Here is a 19,010-nt window from a genome sequence, read left to right as displayed (position 1 = left end):
CGCGTGATGATGGGCGCCACCAGGAGCTCCTGGTTTCAGGTTTAACCAAATGATTTCATGTCGTGAGATGGATGGCTCCTGGTGGGTTTAAAGGCTACAGATGTTTTAGTCTGTTCATTATTCACACATTAGGTATGTTGTTCTGTGTCTAATTTGTTGTGCTTTAGGGCAATCGGGACTTCTACAAGTACACAAGCCCTCACAATGCGGCTCAAAAATTGAAGCAATCCCGGAAGTACTAAAAATTGCAGTTCCACCCTCATCCACTAGGGGCTGGTGTCGGAAGCGAGCAAATCCTCATTGACTCCCATGTTAAAAATACCAATTTCACAGCAGAAATAAACATGTTTACAGCCTGGTACCAAAACATGTTTTTTGTTTAAATGATCAAGTTTACACTCATGACAACTCTGAGGGGGGTGAATTTTTTTCTCACTCTTCTGTTTTAGTGTATTAAAAGCCTAAAATTCTGTATAATTAATGAGCATCAGACCCACGTGACTGCAGAGCTAGCTCCGTGGAAAGGCCTCAGTAGAGCCTCGGTCTGGCTTGGATACTGTTCGGCCATTTTCAGTCTCTCAACGTAGACCATTAGTTGTAGTGTTTGTGTATTCTTTTTGGATATTTTTTGTGCAATTGTTGGACAAAATGACTTGCTGTGGCATTAATTGCACTAATAGAGCGTCCAAGGAGTCTCCACTTCATTTTTTTCGGTAAGTAAAATTATATTTATGTATTTTAGGTCACTGCCGAGCTGAGCTTAGATTTTAACATGTACTGTTTAACCATGAAATTTAAATGTAATAGGGTAAAACCCAGTGCATTTAACATAATGCTGCACTTTAGAAAATGGGTTGAAATATAACATGTTGGTGGAGCTGGGTTCCGACTATCGGCTTACGGAGCTCTCGGAGACCTCTGTGTTCCACCCGGTTTTACCCAGCGGTCATCCCGGCGTATCTCTGACTCAGAAGCTCTGGTGTTGTGCACAGTTAACTCCGGTTGTAGCTAGGTTGCTACCTCCGTTAGCTTAGCTCCCACCTCCGCGTTAGCTTTGGGTTAGCTTCAGGTTAGCTTGTAGCTAGTTCGACCGGGTGTCGTCAGTTGATCCCAGCCTTACAGCCACACCCTCAGCTCCACCTCTCTTCCCTTTTATGGAGTTGTCTGGGCTTGACGTGACCTGTGACACGGTCAAAATGGCGGTGGTGGTCACCTCCCATTTTTCTTCCAAAACGTGTTATTGGAGCCTATGGAAACCCATTGTCCAATATTTATATGTCGATGCAAGTACACGATGTAGCCATGGCAACGTCTGATCCAAAAAATTCTGCTCACAATGACCACTCGAATGTCGACACGAGACCTTAGTGAACTGAATATGCTTTGTTGGTTTTCTGCTTGTTTTTTCTAACATTTCAGTCTAAATATAAGGGTCTGTTAGAGAAACCCGATTGGACGACTGCATTATTAACTTCCTGTTAGCTTTACTTCAACTTTAGGGATACATTTGGTGATGCAACAACCTGCATTACTAACGGGGACAGAAATATCTGCAAGTAGATCAAATGAAGTCTTATCTTCTATCCTGCTGTTGGTCTGCATAGGATTTTATTCCAGGCTTTTCCACACACAGTTTGCAGCTGTTCCTGTTGCATGCATGAGATTTTTGTGGGATATCACGGTTCCTCTCGTGTCTAAATTGGCCCTTCAGGTGTCTCCGATTCACTCGCGTGTCTCTCAGTGAAGACTGAAGATGGAAACCAGCTGCTGATGCCTCGGGGTTCAGGAGGATCTCCTCATGTTCGTCTGACAGCTGAAGATGCAACACATTGTCCTGCTTCCTCTGCAGAAAGGGAATGAACTGAAACATTAGCGGTGCTGTAAGAGCACTCCCTTTACAGTAAAACTGCACTAAAGAAAACAGATTGTTTAAAAAATTCAAGCTACTTATTCAGTTAATGTCACAGGCTAAATGTGCGAGAAGCCCTCAGGTGTGTTCACCTTTAGCAACCCCAACAGCCTTTGATTCTTCTCTCTGAGAGCAGCAACAGGACGGAGGCAGAGCCAGCTCTTGTTCCGACGATCTGTCTCCACCCAGGCAATCTGCTGGCACCGTGGAAGATGCCACAGCGCATTAGCAGCAGCGCGGCATTATGTGGTGGCTCAGTGTGTGTGAAAGCCCTCCTCAGCAAGCCCCCACAGGACCACTGACACCCGCAGCCGCTAACAGCTTTTGACTCGCAATTAGCCAGCCAAGTTCATCAGCAGCTCGAGCTGCGGGAGCTGAAGTGGCGCCGCGCAGCTAGGAGGGCGTGTTCTTCCTGAATGTGGCTTTCCGCTGTCAGCTGCACGTCCAGCAAGTCCTGCTGTGATTAATCAAAGCTGAGGTGGCTGTGTTGAGTCACTTCTCCTTTGTTTCATGACCCCGTCGACCACACGTCTGCAAAGTAACACAAATACTGGACTTTATGGCAGCCTGTGAGGTCAAATCCTGCAGAATTACATCAACAGAAGCAAAGAGAGAGACTGTCGTTCCAGCACCCTCCCCTTCTCCCAGCTCCGGCCTGTCTGCATGCAGGGAATTATATTACCCAGACCTCCTCCCGGTTATGATGAATCCTCAGCCCTGAGAAGACCGGCCAGCCCGACCTCCATTTGCCGGAGATTAGATCCTCTGATTACAATGCCAGCTACCTCCCAACGCCAGATAAATCTTCAACGTGAGCCCAAAAAGCAAAGCCCTCCACATCCAGTGCGGTTAATAATTTAGCGTTTTGAGTATTTATTATAATTCAGATGAAGCTGCAGCTTTCTCAGAAAATAGTTTCAAGTTAAATTTGGAGAAGTCGATAAATTGAATCTGCTGCTGAGGCTGAAACGCATTTCACAGGAAAAGGTGTGAAATGTTTATTTATGAGCCAAAGGTGGCGTGAGCAAAGTTCAAGTCAAATGCCACAGGAGTGACATGTTTGCCTGAAAGCTTTCGCTGCCGTCTTTTAATTGTTCACAGATCACGAAGGGGGGAGGGGCAAGCTTAACAAACACCAAGTTGCTCACGAGCGCTAATTGAATGAATAAAGGATGCAAATGAGATCAGAGAGGCGCCTGCAGCCGGTTGTTCTCAGCTTTGTCAGGATGGAGAGCCTGCAGGTTCTCCGTTCTGACCCGACGCCGCAGCTGATTTTCACCCATCTGTTCCGTATTTCATCACGTCGGCGAATGCAGCTGAAGCTGTGCTGGAGCTAAAACGTGACACAGAACAAAGGTTCTACTCTGGGTTCTGTGGCAGAAACACACTCTCGTTTTTATTCTGTAAATTTGTGTTTTTGACGTTTTTTTTTTTACTTAAAATACACCTAAAAGTTTCATCTGTAAGGATTTCACGTCAGGAATTAAACCTTAAGACCCAACCCAAAGTAATCGTCACTTGATCGAGTCTGGTGGCTTTTAGCCAGTCAAATTACGCTTCTCTGACCACATGACAGCAGTGAGTCGTCGAGTCGATCGAGTGATGATTGCTTTGGCTTGGCTCACCAGATTTTGGCTGGTGTATTCATAATTTACCAGAACAATAATTCCTCCGATTCTGGTGAGGCTGTTTCTTCCGTAGGTTCTACATCCGTGATGAAACAACAGTTTTTTTAATCATACTCTGGTTTGTGAAACTGAAGTGACATATCTGTAGATCTGCACCCTGCTGCATCGTTTTCTGCTTCTGGCTGAAACAAATGTGTTCTTTTTCCTGCTGAAGCCTTGAGATGCTCTGCTGTGAGTTGTGGACCGGTGTTCTGCACCGTACGTCACCCAGAACCTCCCTGATGCCCTCTGCAGCTGTGTGACCATTACCATATAGATGGTCTCTGACTCCTGGCCGTGATCTGTTCCAGGTGTCCATTAATTGCGACTATGTGTTTGTCAACGGAAAAGAGTCCCGAGGCTCCATGAACGCCAGAGTCATCTTCAGCTACGAGCACCTGAGCGCGCCGCTGGAGCTCACCGTCTGGGTGCCCAAACTCCCCCTGCTGGTGGAGCTGAGCGACAGGACGCTCAGCTTCATCAAAGGCTGGAGGGTTCCCATCCTACCTGACCGCAGGTGAGTCTCAGCTCCACACTTTTTCATCTCCTGTCTCTCGGCAAAAGCTGATGAATGTCTCTGTGTTGCTAATGTGTTGTGGTCCTGGAGCGTCATCAGCACACCCTTTAACCCTTTAAAATCCACACAGGGGGAAAAAACACATGAAAATTGTTCTGTTTTGTAATTAATTTTAATTCAGGGCAACTTTAAAATAATTACATTATTATTATTAATGTGGAAATAGATTAAGGTGATATATTTACCCGGATTTTTCCAACATTTTAAAATAATGATTAATGTTTGTAGTTTTTAGTAATCCTTTTTACTTTTATAAGTGAAATTTCTGCAAACGACCCTTAATTTTATTTTATTTTTATTTATTTTTTTGGGGATGGTTTATTCTAAGTTAAAAGTGAAAATGTGTTAATTTCTCTAAATAAGGTCACAGGGAGCTGGTTGGACACCTTGGCCGGGTCTCCGGTCTGTCACAGGGAGACGTAGGCCCAAACCCAATACTCACACGGTGCCCTATAGTCTTCAGCAAAGTGCACTTGGAGGAAGTGTGCAGTAAGACTTCGAGTGCGTAGTACACAAGTGTGCAAATTATTCCCGAATTGGGACAGTGAGCTTTGTCACTGACTGCAACACATGCTGGTCGCTGTTTGTGCGACTTTTTAAATAATTAAAACAAATTAACAGTTTCTTGACCAAATTGACGTTCATTGTTGTTTACATTAAATCTTAGTCTAAAACATGCAGAGCAGAGATTGTGGGTAATACCCTTTCCCCAAGGGTGCAAAAGGGGCGTGGTCAACTTCCGCACTAAAGAATCGGGGAAACCCTACGCACTCGCACCCCTGAATGGAAGCGTGCGATTGAAAGGTGCAAAGGTGGAAGTGCGAGTGTTGGGGTTGGGCCATAGAAACCACAGACCTATATATTGATGTCTATGTCTATCTATGTCTATGATAGAAGCAAATGAGACACACAACCATTAGGGTTGACTCACTTTGTTAAGCCCAACATGCATTTTCCTAACCTGTGGGAGGAAACCGAAGCAGCTGAAGACAAAAACCCACCAATGAAAAGGGCAGAGCATGCCAACAACAGGGCACAGCCATGGTTTTAACCTGCAACCTTCATGCTGCAAGGCAACGGTGCTCCTATAAAGAGAAAATGATGGCTGCAATTTATTAATAACAGAGAAAGGTACACTCAGTTGTTAATAGAACCTTTTCATTGGCCCAATATTTGTAATTTTATGTGGATCAAGAGACAAAAAAGACACTTTCAGTCGAAATGTACATCATTCATGAAGATCCAGTGAAGTAGACCAAAAAATACCTAAAATACACGATGAGATCTCAAATGATCCCATTTTAATCCTAGAGTTTGGTTCCTTTATGATAGAATTCAGTCAGTCAGAATTAGCCTCTCAGTAAATATAAAACTGGAGAAGTTGAGCTGAGAAAACAACAAGGCTGTGGATTTATTTCATTTATTAACAGAAATAAATACCTTTACCTTTAAGAGTTTAAAATGACTTCAACCAGCGTGTTAGACAGGAGTGAAGTTCTCTGAGTCCTGGATGGAGATGGGGGATCAGAACGTGGAGACACCCCCAGAGCCTCTGCTGGTGGTCGCTCAGGTCAGGTGCTTAGATAGGGTGGGGGACGGGGGGGGGGATCTGTCCCCCCCAGATTCAGATCGACCCCGATCCATCCCCCCAACTAAGGCCAGAAAGAAAACAAAATCAGAGGTTAAGCGCTTGAAGCTCCTTTTTCCAATTACATTGAATGCAGCATGACGTAAACAAACACCGACTCCAGTGGCACCAAAGTGGTTGCTGCTAGGATGCAGGATGAAGCGAAAAAGGCAACGATTACTGTGTATTTAAAAATGACCAACAGTGTAAGTAGGCGGGACCGATCTGTCTGTTCATGCATGTTGGTTCTAGTTTCAGTACGTTGTTGTCAGTGTTGGGACTTACTCGTTATAAACGCCAATGCCTCATTGCGTCTCATCTACAAATATGATCCCTCATGAAGCTACTACTTTACATCAGAAGATAGTGGAGATGTGGAACCTTCAGGTTGAGCAAAGTTTGGGAGTTTTTAGAGATTGAAAATCGCCTCCCGCCTAGAGGCTCCCAGCCGGGGAGAGGAGGAGATGCGTGCAGCATGAAGAGCGTGAATATTAGATAAAACGTATAATTGCTGGCAGGTCTGGTCTTTGTTGACTTTGTCTGGTAATGACTGACTCTGATTATGAAGCAGATTATTGACTCTGATGAAGAAATTCACTCATCCAGCCGGGAAGATTGACCTGCTGCAGCATCAGACAGCTGGTGCTGCACGAGAGGTGTGTGAAGCTTACAAGCTCCAAACGTTGGGTTTGATGTTGGTTTAACCTTCTCTGGGACGTGATGGTTGTAGAAATGATGATAAAACACCGTAAACGTGGCAGACGTAGCGACAATGTAAAAAAAAAGCCGTAAAAAGGGGCAGATGCCAATGCGTTGTGTATGGAAGTCAAGTGTGCCACATAATTATAAAAAAAGTAAAATATAACATTTAAAAGAGATTTATATATTTACATATAAATAAAAACTTTCCAAATGTAATTAAAATTTCTAAATAACGTAAAATTATGAAGGAACATTTGTTGGTCAGGCTGATGGGAACCACTGCTCTAAGTGATAAGTTAATTTTGTTTTTTAAATATATTTTACGTGCAGTTTTTTAGGGCTTTTATGTTTTCTGTAAAGATCGGTATGCTGAAAATAATTAAATTTTTTGCATAAGGCATGAGGTTTTGGTTAGTAATTGATTGGGAGAATGACAAATGACTGAATTAAATAGTGGGGCGCCTCTGTCTGAATGATACACTGCAGTGTAAAGCGCTTTGGAGTCCTTACTCTGAGAGGCGCTATACGAGTGCAGACGGATCATTTATCATTTATAGTGTTGATCAGGCAGAGTTTTGTTGCCAGCGTTCCACTGCATGATGGCTTCAAACACGTATATAAAAGTTAGTTTTTACGTAAACCGTTGGATGAAATTACACAAACTGACTGAGCTCTAGTTAAGGCCCTTGCAATAATTTGTGTATGTGTACGTGCGTGTGTGTGTGTGTGTGTGTGTGTGTGTGTGTGTGTGTTTGGGGGAGGGTACATTGGAACTTTGCCCCCCCCCCCCCAGTTTGAAAATGCTATCTGCGCCCCTGGCTCAGATGGAAGTGGCTGAGAAGGTTGAGATGACCTGGAAACCGTGGATGGAGAGGAGGACGGTTGCATAAAAGTCCATCTGAAAAGCACAGTGACACTTTCCGAGTTAAAGAAAGAGAACTATGGGCTCATTCCTGCAGAAGAATCAGGCATGAAGATGATTGGATGAGGGCAGCGATGTGTCGAATGGAGACAGAGTTATTGTGATGTTTTGTGTGGGAAAATGGAAGTGACTAACGGGGAGGAACTGTGGAGACTCGCTATGAGATGACGAGAGTTTATTCCTGCTAAATTATGTGTCAGAAAACACAAGAAAGCAGAAAAAAATGACAATAAAATGATAGAAAATATCTTTATTATAACATTTATTAGAATTTAAGTATCTGCTTCACTTCAATGAAGTGAGTTGGTCCGGGGTTTTTTATTTTGTATTTATTTCAGCAGCATCAGAGTTTTCTAATCTCTACAAAGTGCTGCAGATGGTAAATGACACCGGCCAATCAGCGTGGCACGAGTGACTGCGAGTAGCGTTTAATTTGTGGTCAAACCCTGTGAATGAGCTTCTCTTTTGACTGGATAATCTCTCTTCTTGCACCATCAGCAGCACCAATGCAATCATTTTAGAAGCACCGGTGCATTAATGGAGGTGTTTTACTGAAAGTGGAGCTAAAGTAGCAGGAATATATTCTGCAGGTGAAGTCCTGGATGCAGCTGCAGGAAAGAGGTTTTCCAAGATTGTTTTTCTAGTTTGAACGTTTTAACCCTCCCACTGTCCTAATGGGTGTGACCCCACGAGAAAAGTTTACCATTGAGCTGGGTTGATGGTTTATCCCTTGGGTCCATGTGGCAGGGGTGAGGAATGAGCACCACCTCATCCCTGCCACGTGGACCTCAAGGAATAAACCATCAGTCCTGCTCAATGGTCAACTTTTCTCACGGGGTCACACCCATTAGGACAGTGGGAGGGTTAAAAATGCCAGAATTTTGCATTTATTCACAGTTAAGATTATTTTATTGCTTGTAGAACCCTTAAAAGCCTTAATTTCTTGTTTTAGTCCTGCTAAACTGAAGTGTACGTGAATGAACACTTAAAGAAAAATGCAGAGATTGCAAGGAAGGCACGTATCTTTAAAAAACAGAGAAAATTACAGTCAACATGGACAGCAAACTGTAAAATATTCATGAAACTGAATGGGTCACCAGAGGAAGCCAAAGTCTTAGCGATTAAACACATAGAGGAGCTGGAAAAGTATGAGTGACTATGGAAATGAATGCAGGTAAAATAAACCATAAGAATAACGATGACACAATCTTCTGACCACACAGAATATAAAGTATACGAATTAGATAACTGCATAGATCCAGAACACTACCTCTATAACAATGCAAACAACTGTGAATATTACACAGAGGAGACCTTTAACAATAATGTGAATATGGACGGAGCATTGTCAACAATTCACTTCAACAGCAGAAGTCTAAACAAAAATTTGGGTAAAATAAAGGACTACTTGAAAAACTTTAAGAAATTCTATTTAATTGCCATATCAGAGACCTGGCTAGACAATGATATACTTACTGAAGTGGAAAAAGATGGATATGAACTATTCACAAGGAACAGGAGAAATAAAAAAGGAGGTGGGGTTGCCATCTATGCAGCTAATGACCTGAGATGTGCAATGCTCAAAAGTATGACTGAAACAGTTGAAAACATCAATGAATGCGTAACTCTGGAGATAAAAATTGAAAAATCTCAAAATATAATCATTTCTTGTATTTACAGAACACCTGGAAGCTGCCTCCAGACGTCCACAGATAGAGTAAACGAGATATATGACAAAGTAAATAACAGAAAATCCATAATAGCAAATGGTGATTTCAACATAGACCTGTTAAATCCTAACGAACACGTTAAAACCCCCGATTTTATAAACACAATGTACGCCACCAACTTATTTCTTTTGATCACAAAACCTTCCAGAATAACAGTAAATACAGCAACACTAATAGACAATATATTCATAAATAAAAGAGAAAATAAAATAACTAGCGGGTTTCTCATCAACGATATTAGTGACCATCTTCCAGTATTTGCCATCATACAAAACTTGGAAAAATACTGGAAATAACACAAAAATAGAAAAGCCCGAACTGACCCGGTGCAGAGCAGTGGAACACATTGCAGCATTTAAAACGGACGAATCCTGGGAAGGACTATATAAACAGCGTGGACCAAGTAAAGCATTTGAAACCTTTTTAACAAAAATACTTGAATTTTACAATAAAAACTGTCCAATTAGAAAACAAAATAATAAACCATGGATGACAAAGGGGCTACAAAATGCCTGTAAAAAGGAGGATACACTACATAAACTATTCATAAAAACAAGAACAAAAGAGGCAGAAAACAAATACAAATCATGTAAAAACAAACTAACAACTATAATTGGAACTAGTGAAAAGGAATACTATGACAAATTACTACAACTGAACAAAAATAATACCCAAGGAACATGAAAAATATTAAAAAATATTATTAATAATAACGATAGCAAAATAAAGCCCAATTGAGGCTCTGACCAGTGAAAATGGAATCCCTATAAATGAACATGGAGAAATTGCTAACGCACTAAATGATCATTTTGTAAATATTGGGACCAATCTAGCTAATAAGATAGGAAAACCCATAGGTGAAATTGATGTTACTAAACACATAACTGGCAAATTAAATTAAATTAAATTAAATTAAATTAAATTCTTTGGTGTCACATTACACCAAAGGCTGAGCTGGAAGCCGCACATAGAAAATGTTAAAACTAAGATGTCTGAAATTATTGCAGTGTTAAATATATCTAAACATATTCTAAATGGAAAATCATTATTACTCTTATACCAATCATTAGTACTTCCTCATATGATGTACTGTCTGGAGGTCTGGGGAAACACTTACAAATCTCACATTAAACCCATAGTTTTACTACAGAAAAGAGCAATAAGAGTAATTACCAACTCTGATTACCATGCACCAACGCACCCCTTGTTTATAAAACTAACAATACTTAAATTTACAGACCTGGTCAAAGTACAAACAGCACAAGTACTCTATAAAGTACAAAATAAAATATTTCCAGACTGTATTCAGAAGCTATTCCAAAGAAACTCCGTATGAACTAAGGGGAGAAGGACAATTTGTTAGAGAGAAAGCAAGAACAATTGTTAGGAGTCAGAGTTGCACAACAGTAGGAGTCAAATTATGGAATCACTTGGACACTGGAATCAGGGCATGCAAAACTGTTAAATCATTTTAAAAAATGTACGTCAAGATGATGATGTCATACTACCATAATGACCGTATGTGATCTAGTGTATCTGATAGATGTGAATGAAAATGTAATGTTCTTGCACAAGTTATAGTATTTAAATCTCTGTTTTGATCATTATCATACATGGACTTATTAAGATTACTGGTACTTTTGTATAGTTCTGTCTTTAGTTTTGGGTATTTTTCCTCTTGCTGAATTATGGTTGTTGTTGCTCAATATATTTCAATTATTATTATCATAATTATTATTTTTATCTCACTCTCATTTTTATTATTGCATTATTTTTATCTCATTATTGTTATTTCTTTTTTTTTTTTTTTTTTTTGAGAAGTAATGTGATTGAGTAAATAGGGTAGGCATAAAAAGCCAGGCTTCAGCCTACACCTTTTTGGTTACTAGATTCTGTATTACTGTGTTCTTTCTTTTTCCTTTTAAATGACCAAAATAAATAAATAAATAAAATAAAATAAACACAATAATTGTGGTTCCAGAGTTGGGGTAGGAGGACTCGACCTGCAATGAGTTAATGTCAATCTGTAAACCTCAAGCTAGCTGTGGACGAGGAGGGAGGAGAATCAAAAGGGATTTATCTTTTGACCATTGTTTTAGCACGTTGTAGCGTTAGCATTAGGGGTGGGCTAGCATCGCAAGGGCTGGATTCCAGCTGGTTTTAGATGTTTCCCTGCGGCAACGCTGTAGATTTGATCATTAGCAGTTCCTGCAGAACCTGATGAAGGCTCAGGATACACTTCAACAGTTAGAATCAGGTGTTTCTGAGCAGGAACATACTGCAAACATGCAGACACACACCTATTTGTGTCCACTGTATGAGATGTGGCTTTCTGCCGCTTCCTGGAGGGAAGGAGGAACAGGAGCGAAGCTCTAGCTGTTCAAATGTCTACATCTTCTCCTCTTCTTGATGACGTCATGCAGTGGACCACAGCTTTATCCACCACAGCAAAATAAAAGCTATAAAAATGTCTTTTGTGGATCATTTAAGAGTAATTAAATGAGGTTATATGAATAATAATATACATTTTATGCTAAAGTACTACAATGTAATGTTTCTTCCATGTTTATCACAAAAATCTGCATAATTATCTTTTTTACTCTTCAAAATAAGAGCTCAGATTAAAAACTGAAACTTTACCAAACTTTTAGTCTGTTTTCTTAAATACATTTTTATAGCAGTCTGCATCTTTTAAATTGTATTTTATTGCTTTAACCTTGCATTCTTGGTATTTACTTGTTTTTTAGTCTTTTGTTTTATTTGATCAACCTTGTTTAGTTTAAGGGTTGTTTTATTTTTACTTTGATCTATCTTTAATTGACAGGTAATGTTTAGTATTTTTCATTTTAAATAGTCCAATCATTTTATTTGTCTGCCTTTGGTGTTTCACGCGTTCGGTTATTCTGAATACGTTTTTGCAATACACGTTTATTTATTATTTGATAGTATATTTTCTGTTGATTTTAACACTAACCCATAAAAAGTTTGATTGATTCATTGAAGTTTAATTTGTTTTAATTAAGTTCTTTATAGACACAAATCAAAAGCCTTTTAATCGTTTTATAAAATTATTTAAAAATGACAGAAAAACTCTGATTGGTGAAACTGGAGCAAAAAGACCAAAACTTGAAGGTAAATGAATGAAAGTGGTTGGAATAACGTCACCCTAACCCTCAAACATCCTTACAAGTATTTTATTTGATCGTGTTTGGTGAACTGCTGTTACAGAAACACGGTTTTGTTTTTATGTTAAAGAAAAGTAAAAATAAAAAAGAATTCCCCTCAGTTATAATGCCACCATTTTACAGGTTTTAGCTGTATTTGCAATAAAAGTACTGTAATTAGGACTAATTAGGCGAACAGCTTTAATAAAGCTCTAAATCCGCCCCGCAAAGACGATTCAAAATATCCTGTTTTGTTAGAAATAAAGACAAAAATGGAACATTAAATGCTGACGCTGTCAACGTTTAGTCGTATCATCATTAAAGTAAACTGAATTACATCGAACGGTATTTTCCACAGAACGGTCTAACCTCTCTGCTCCTTTTCTCTTTGCTTGTCTGAGAGCCCCGCGGCAAAGCGAGCAGAGCCAGGAAGCATTCAGGACAGCGCCGGGTTGTATTTTGGATATTTTATTTTTGTACACGATTACCACATGCTCATTATCCAACGCTCGTGGAGCTCCGCCGCCCTCCACTTTAGTCCTACGCAGGATTTCTATGGGTTGTTGCTTGTTTTGGTCCAATTAGAGGCTCTGCCTCAGGAATGGAGCTGAAACGCACTCTATAGAACGAAGCTCTCAAGTGCAAATTGAGCTACAAGGCCGTCGTTCGTGTGTCATAAGCCATCGTAACCTATTTCCCACAACGAGGCCGAGGCTTCCTCTGGCAGTGAGTTAGCAGCACAGAGAGCTTTCCAGGAGGAATGTTTGTTGCTCTCATAGGAACATAATGAGGCTGTCAGATTGCAGGAACAAGGAGAAAACACGAGCTATGATGACTAAAACCAAACATGTCTTCCTGTTTATCTTCCACTGAACTCCTACACAGCTGTTTTAGACACAGTCACCTGCTTTTATCAGTCAGGTCCCTGCTCCTGCTCTGATTCGCGCCTCGGCTCTGTCTTCAGCTGAACCTTCTGAGTCCAGAGGACCAAGAACAAACAAATGAGCTGACGGCTTTTAAAATAAAACGCCACGGATGTGATGAACGGGCACCAGTGGGAGTAGAGGGGTCGCTGGGGCTGGGACCTCCATCCAGAATGTGGGTCTTTGGGTTAAAAGAACTTTAGTTCATTAAAATATTCCAGGATTCTTGTCTCACGCGGAGCAAGAACAAACAAATGTTTAAGAAGGGCATCAACACTCACACGGGGTGGCCGCTGCCATCGCCGTTGGAGTTCATCACAGCGGTCCAATTCCACTCCTACACAACCTGAATGCATATCACACGTACACGGAGTTGTCGGAAGGATGAAGAAGGAGTTTCAGATCTGCATAAGTGCTTGGGAAACATTTTGCATTGCCTCATTTTCCCAAACATCTCCACCAGGCGATCATCGGCTATAGGTGGTAGATTATTCCGATGGTCCTAATGTGTCTTAAACGGCCGTTCGAGAAGCACTCGTTCAAAGAGCCGGCCTATTAAAGCCAGTGGCGTGTCCAGATCTTTTAAAATGGGGTGGCCCAGGTGAGGCACAGCTTTGTGCATGGGTGGCACCAATGGTTATGCTTTTTTTATTTTACCCCCAAGTCTTTTGTGGACATTGAAAAGCCTATTTAGAGGTAAATTAGTGTGGTGGCACCTGGGGTGGCCAATCAGATTCCAAGGGTGGCATGTGCTACCCCAGGCCACTCCCTGGACACGCCCCTGATTAAAGCAGGGTCCTGCAGATAAAAGTCGCGCCGTACAGCTTTTTATCAGATGTGTGACATGCCATAATAGCTTACTTTAAATGTTATCTAATAAAACTTGAATATCAAATATAAAAATATGGACTTTGCATTAGGGGTTGTATGAACTAGTCGACTTCACGGCTCTGTAGTGACTTTTTATGCCTGTCATCAACTAGTCGCTGTCACGTGATAATGACTGACAAGATGCAGTCCTCCAGCAGGTGATGAGCTCCTGCGTCGGGAGGCGGAGGCGACACGCTGTGCCAGAGCGTCGATACTGACACCGGCGGAAAAATTGACATTTAACCAAACTGTGACCTTTTCCCTCTTGCAATTTTACCTTCCCCTCACCCCCATCCTAATCTTAACCAGTTTGCGCATGCAAAGCTCTGATCGTTGACGCGCTCCAGACATCTGCGTCCTGAGCACCGCCAAATCAGGTGTCACCACCTCAAAAACAAATTAAATGCGCGATCGTTCATGTCAGCTTATTTCCTTTCATGTTTTCTGTCTGTTATTTGTGCCTGATGCGTTTCGCTGCTGCGGAGCGAGGCTCTTCACCTGTTTTGTCCTCCGGTGACGCACCCCCAAAATTCTACTATCTCCGCTCCGCTCCGGCACGAACTCCGCAGCAAAAATGGTCCCGTTGTAGTGGGCCGGCGAGCAGCGGCACTCCGCTGTTTTTGCGGTCGGTAGATCTTTTAGAACTGCAGCTCAAAGGTAACTCATAAGGTGAATATATATGAACCCAGGTAGCAGTTTTTCTTTAGGACTGAGAGGAGATGCAGGAAGATAATAAACTGGCAGGACAGAAAAATAGTCAAATAAAAACAAGTTAGTTTTTGTACCTGGTGGTTGCAACAAACAGACACCATTGAAGGTAATCAGAAGTGAGTAACAGAAAATGAAATAATTATTTTAATTTTTAGAGCAGCAGCAACTCTGAGAGGCTGCAGGCGCATCAGTGAGTTTGCGGCCGCTGCGCAGGGGGAGGGGGGAGGGCTGAAGCAGAAACTACCGTTGTTAAAAGAAATGTGTTAAACTTTGAAAATATGGGCGCAATTTTAATTGTCAAAAACTCCAGCGAACCCCCCCCCCACCCCCCCGCCGTCGCCGCTTCAGGTGTATGACGTCATCAACGACTAGTCGAAGTCGACTCGATTTTCATTACTTGACTGTCGACTTTAAAAAAAATTAAGTCATGCAACCCCTACTGTGCATTCAGGACAGTTTTCAGCTTTTTAGTTTGTTCCTCAGCAGCTAATTTGCTGTCTTACCCCTCATCGTCGTCTCCATGACAACAATAATGAGGACCCCTTGTGAGACATTTTGGGTTGCTGTGTTGGCTTCGCAGCCAGGTCAGTGGAATCCCTCGCACCACAGGTGAAGCATTCCCGTCCGGCGGTTTTCTGAGGGTGTAATACGTTTTAGCTTTCACTGCATCGTGGAACCAGTCTAAGAGGGGCAGTTCTTATGACGGGGCCACAAACGGACCTTGGAGCCGCTGATACCCAAGAAACTCAACTCAACTCGACTTTATTTATACATCGCGCCTAACAGGCAAAAACGTGCCGCCAAGGCGCTACACAGACCAAGTGAAAACATAAATCATTAGGTCCAGAAAACAAAAACATTGGATGCAGACAACAAACACAGTGAATACACGGATCACTTTAAGTAAAACAATAAAAACTAGTTAGAAAGATTAAAAGACGGATCATAAAAGTAGGTTTTTAGCCTTGCCTTAAAAACAGCCACAGAGGTGGAGGCCTTTATGCTGAGAGGAAGCTAGCTCCAAAGCTTAGGACCTGCCACAGCAAAGACCCTATCACCGCGTGTCTTTAGGCGCGATCTTGGGACCGAGAGGAGCACGAGGTTCTCCGAGCGGAGTGACCGTGCAGGGGTGTGCGGTTGAAGCAGTGACACCAAGTAAGGAGGGGCCAAACGATTCAACGTTTTAAAAACCAGCAAAAGTATCTTAAAATGAACCCTTACATCAACGGGCAGCCACTGAAGCGCAGCCTGGACTGAGGTAATGTGATCACACTTACGCCCACCCTCTAAAAATCTGGCAGCAGCATTCTGTGCCATTTGCAACCTCACACCAAATAAAACAGAGTTACAGTAGTCCAATCGCACAAATCAGTTTAACTAACGACTACATCTCAGGTAGCAATTAGAGTCAAGTTAAAGTGATTCAGCGTTGGCAAAGGAAAAATGAGCATACCTCAGTCAACTTTACAAACACTGAGGTAAACTTTGGAGTGTTGTTAGCTACACTTCCATGAGCCTGAAAATGTGATAAACTTGACTCCACAAGATATTTGTTTCAAACTGTCGAAAGGGGTTTTAGCAGTGCTACATTTTTACCATAGGAAACCATTCTTTGAGCCTCTATCATAATGTGTAACTTTGTTGGGGCTCAACATGGCCCAGGAGCTCTGATAAATTGCCAAACACAACCACTTTAATAGAAAGACTGGTTTGCCCTGCCCACTTGGCCAGGGCATGAATAGTAAACGAGCTGCATGCCGAATGGCCGGTCTCAGAGACTCTCTTGGTCAGCTTGCTTCTCACACCAAACCCTCCATCAGGAATCTTGGTGTGACCTTTGACCCAGCTCTCACCCTGGATTCTCATGTCAGTTCTCTTGTTCGCTCTTCCTTCTTCCATCTCAGGAACATTGCTAAGCTGAGTCCCATTCTGTCCCGCTCTGAACTTGAGACAGTTCTCCACACCCTCATCTCCTCACGCTTAGACTACTGTAACTCTCTTTTCACGTGTCTGAGCAGAACCTCCCTGAACCGTCTACAGGTGGTTCAGAATGCCTGTGCTCGGCTTCCGACCAAGTCCTCCAACACACCCACATCACCCCGCTTCTCCTCCAGCTTCACTGGCTGCCAGTCAACTTCAGGGTTCATTTCAAGATCCTGGTTCTGGTCTATAGGGCCTTACATGGACACGCACCATCTCACATTGGTGATCTTCTTAGTCCCTACACCCCCAGCGGGTCCCTGAGGTCCAGTGATCAAAGCCTACTGGTTGTGCAGCACCAGGCTAAAGGTCAAAGGTGATAGATCATTTGCTGCTGTGGCCCCCAGACTCTGGACCTCTCTCCCCCTCAGCCTGAGATCAGTGGACTCAGTGGTCTCCTTTAAAAAGCAGCTGAAGACTCACTTGTTCAAGCTGGCTTTTGTATGACCTTCTTCACCACTCTCTCTTTATTCTGCTCTCCCCACCTATTCCACCTTCCTCAGGATCCACTGATTTCCCTCTTTCCTAGTTACTCTCTCTCTTTCATTTTTTTAATCACAATTGTCTATTTCTGCTCATTTTAAATATATTTTTAACCATTTTCTAAATGCTTTTTCATATTTTCACATTTTTTGTTTTTGTGAAGCACATTGTGATTTTTATCTTGAGAGGCGCTATAGAAATGATACTTTCTTCTTCCTCTTTACCTTGATGGCTCTATAACGCTGCCTGAAGCTAAACTTTACAGCATCTGAATAACTGAATAAGCAGCTGTCGATCTAACTGGCATTCGTCTAAAGTCTTGATGTTCTCGGTATATCCTGTAACGTTACATGTGTACTCCGACATTCTTCTTTGTTGGTTTGCTCTCGTCCAGCAAGGACATTAGCATTAGCCCAAGCTAGCGTTGTGCTGCAGTTAACGTTACCAGCAGTGGGTTGGTAAGGGGGGGTGTCTAAGATTTTGATGTGGTGAATCAGCTTTTCTCAGGATGAACTGCTTCCCCGTAGCCATTTCTATTTTACATATAATACAGATTAGAGACGGAACATTTGACGTGACAAGCTGCTCACACTTACCAACTACAAGGTGGATTTTACCTGTAGTAGTACACCTTTTAGTCTAGAAAACCTGTTTAAATGTGTACTTTTAAGTGGCAGTGTGTAGTTTCCTGGCACTAGGGGGCAGTATTTACATTTCACAGTATTTTTACACCATATCTCCGTGACTGTCGCTAGTTTAAAAAAATATTATGGAATGTGGAGCAGAAAGCATGTGACCTCAACGTGACTCTTCAGACTTTGATGGTCCTTCAGTTAATTCCATCGAGAGAATTATACCGATGTTAGGTTTTTAGCGTTGTAATTTCCAGATCTGCTCTGCGTCCTGTGCCTGCCGATGACGTCATCATACTACGGCAGTACCGCTCGGCCAAAACATATTGCATCCCTTTTTCAATTCTGTTCTTTCACATATGTTTTGGACCGAGTTTAGCAGTTTTGGCATTAAATTCATGTTTCTTACTGCCGAAATGGTTTTGAACGTGATAACTTAACCACAAGTTGTACGTTGAGCCAATCATCTAGTGTGATGTCATTGACAGGCGCAGGGCCCCGAGTTGACCTGAAGGAAACATGGCGTCTAATATGGCATCCACAAAGACGCTAGACCTGCGCCTCGTGTACTTGAAACCCGATTTTTATGGTTATTTAGTACGAAGCCGCCAATATTTTTCAACAAGTGGACATCATTTTATTCACTTTCAACAACGTTTCGATGGATTTTTCACTTTAACGTAAGTGAAAATAACTTTCAGAGTCAATTCAAGATGGCCACCACAAGTCTTTATAATTCAGCAGCATTTACAGATACTGCTACAGGTGAAAATATTGGCCAGTGACACTTCTAACCGTCACTTGTCTTTTAAAACCTGGCGGCAGGTGAAACAGCGGGCCTCTACTAAACCACACTGTGTGCATGCCTTACACACACGTGTAATTCACTAGTTTAACTAGAGTAAAAATCCTGGAGCCCAACTCGTGCACATCTGCACTGAATGCAGGTTATTTCACATGAAGCAGGTTAATTCCTGCTTATGTTTGCATTGCTTAATTGACTGAGTCAGAATGTGTATGTTTTTGTTTAGAAAACAGCCTACACCTCATTTCATGGGTAGCGTTGTGCTTGTGCATGAATCATCGTGGATTAAAGCTGCAAACGTTTATTTT

At 41.9% G+C, this 19,010-nt stretch overlaps 1 protein-coding gene across 2 annotated transcripts in view; it reads left to right on the top strand.

Moving 5' to 3' along the window:
- The window catches only part of tmem132e (transmembrane protein 132E), a 637,247-nt gene that overhangs the window by 574,475 nt on the left and 43,762 nt on the right, over positions 1-19,010 (top strand). For both annotated transcript variants that reach the window (XM_054731106.2, XM_015961920.3), the window contains exon 6: positions 3,888-4,093. In XM_054731106.2, the coding sequence (XP_054587081.2) occupies positions 3,888-4,093 (206 nt within the window). The remainder of the gene's footprint in view (positions 1-3,887; positions 4,094-19,010) is intronic.

The sequence above is a fragment of the Nothobranchius furzeri genome, chromosome 10 (genome assembly GCF_043380555.1).
Source record: "Nothobranchius furzeri strain GRZ-AD chromosome 10, NfurGRZ-RIMD1, whole genome shotgun sequence".
Taxonomy (NCBI): domain Eukaryota; kingdom Metazoa; phylum Chordata; class Actinopteri; order Cyprinodontiformes; family Nothobranchiidae; genus Nothobranchius; species Nothobranchius furzeri.
This window is presented reverse-complemented; position numbering and strand designations above follow the sequence as displayed.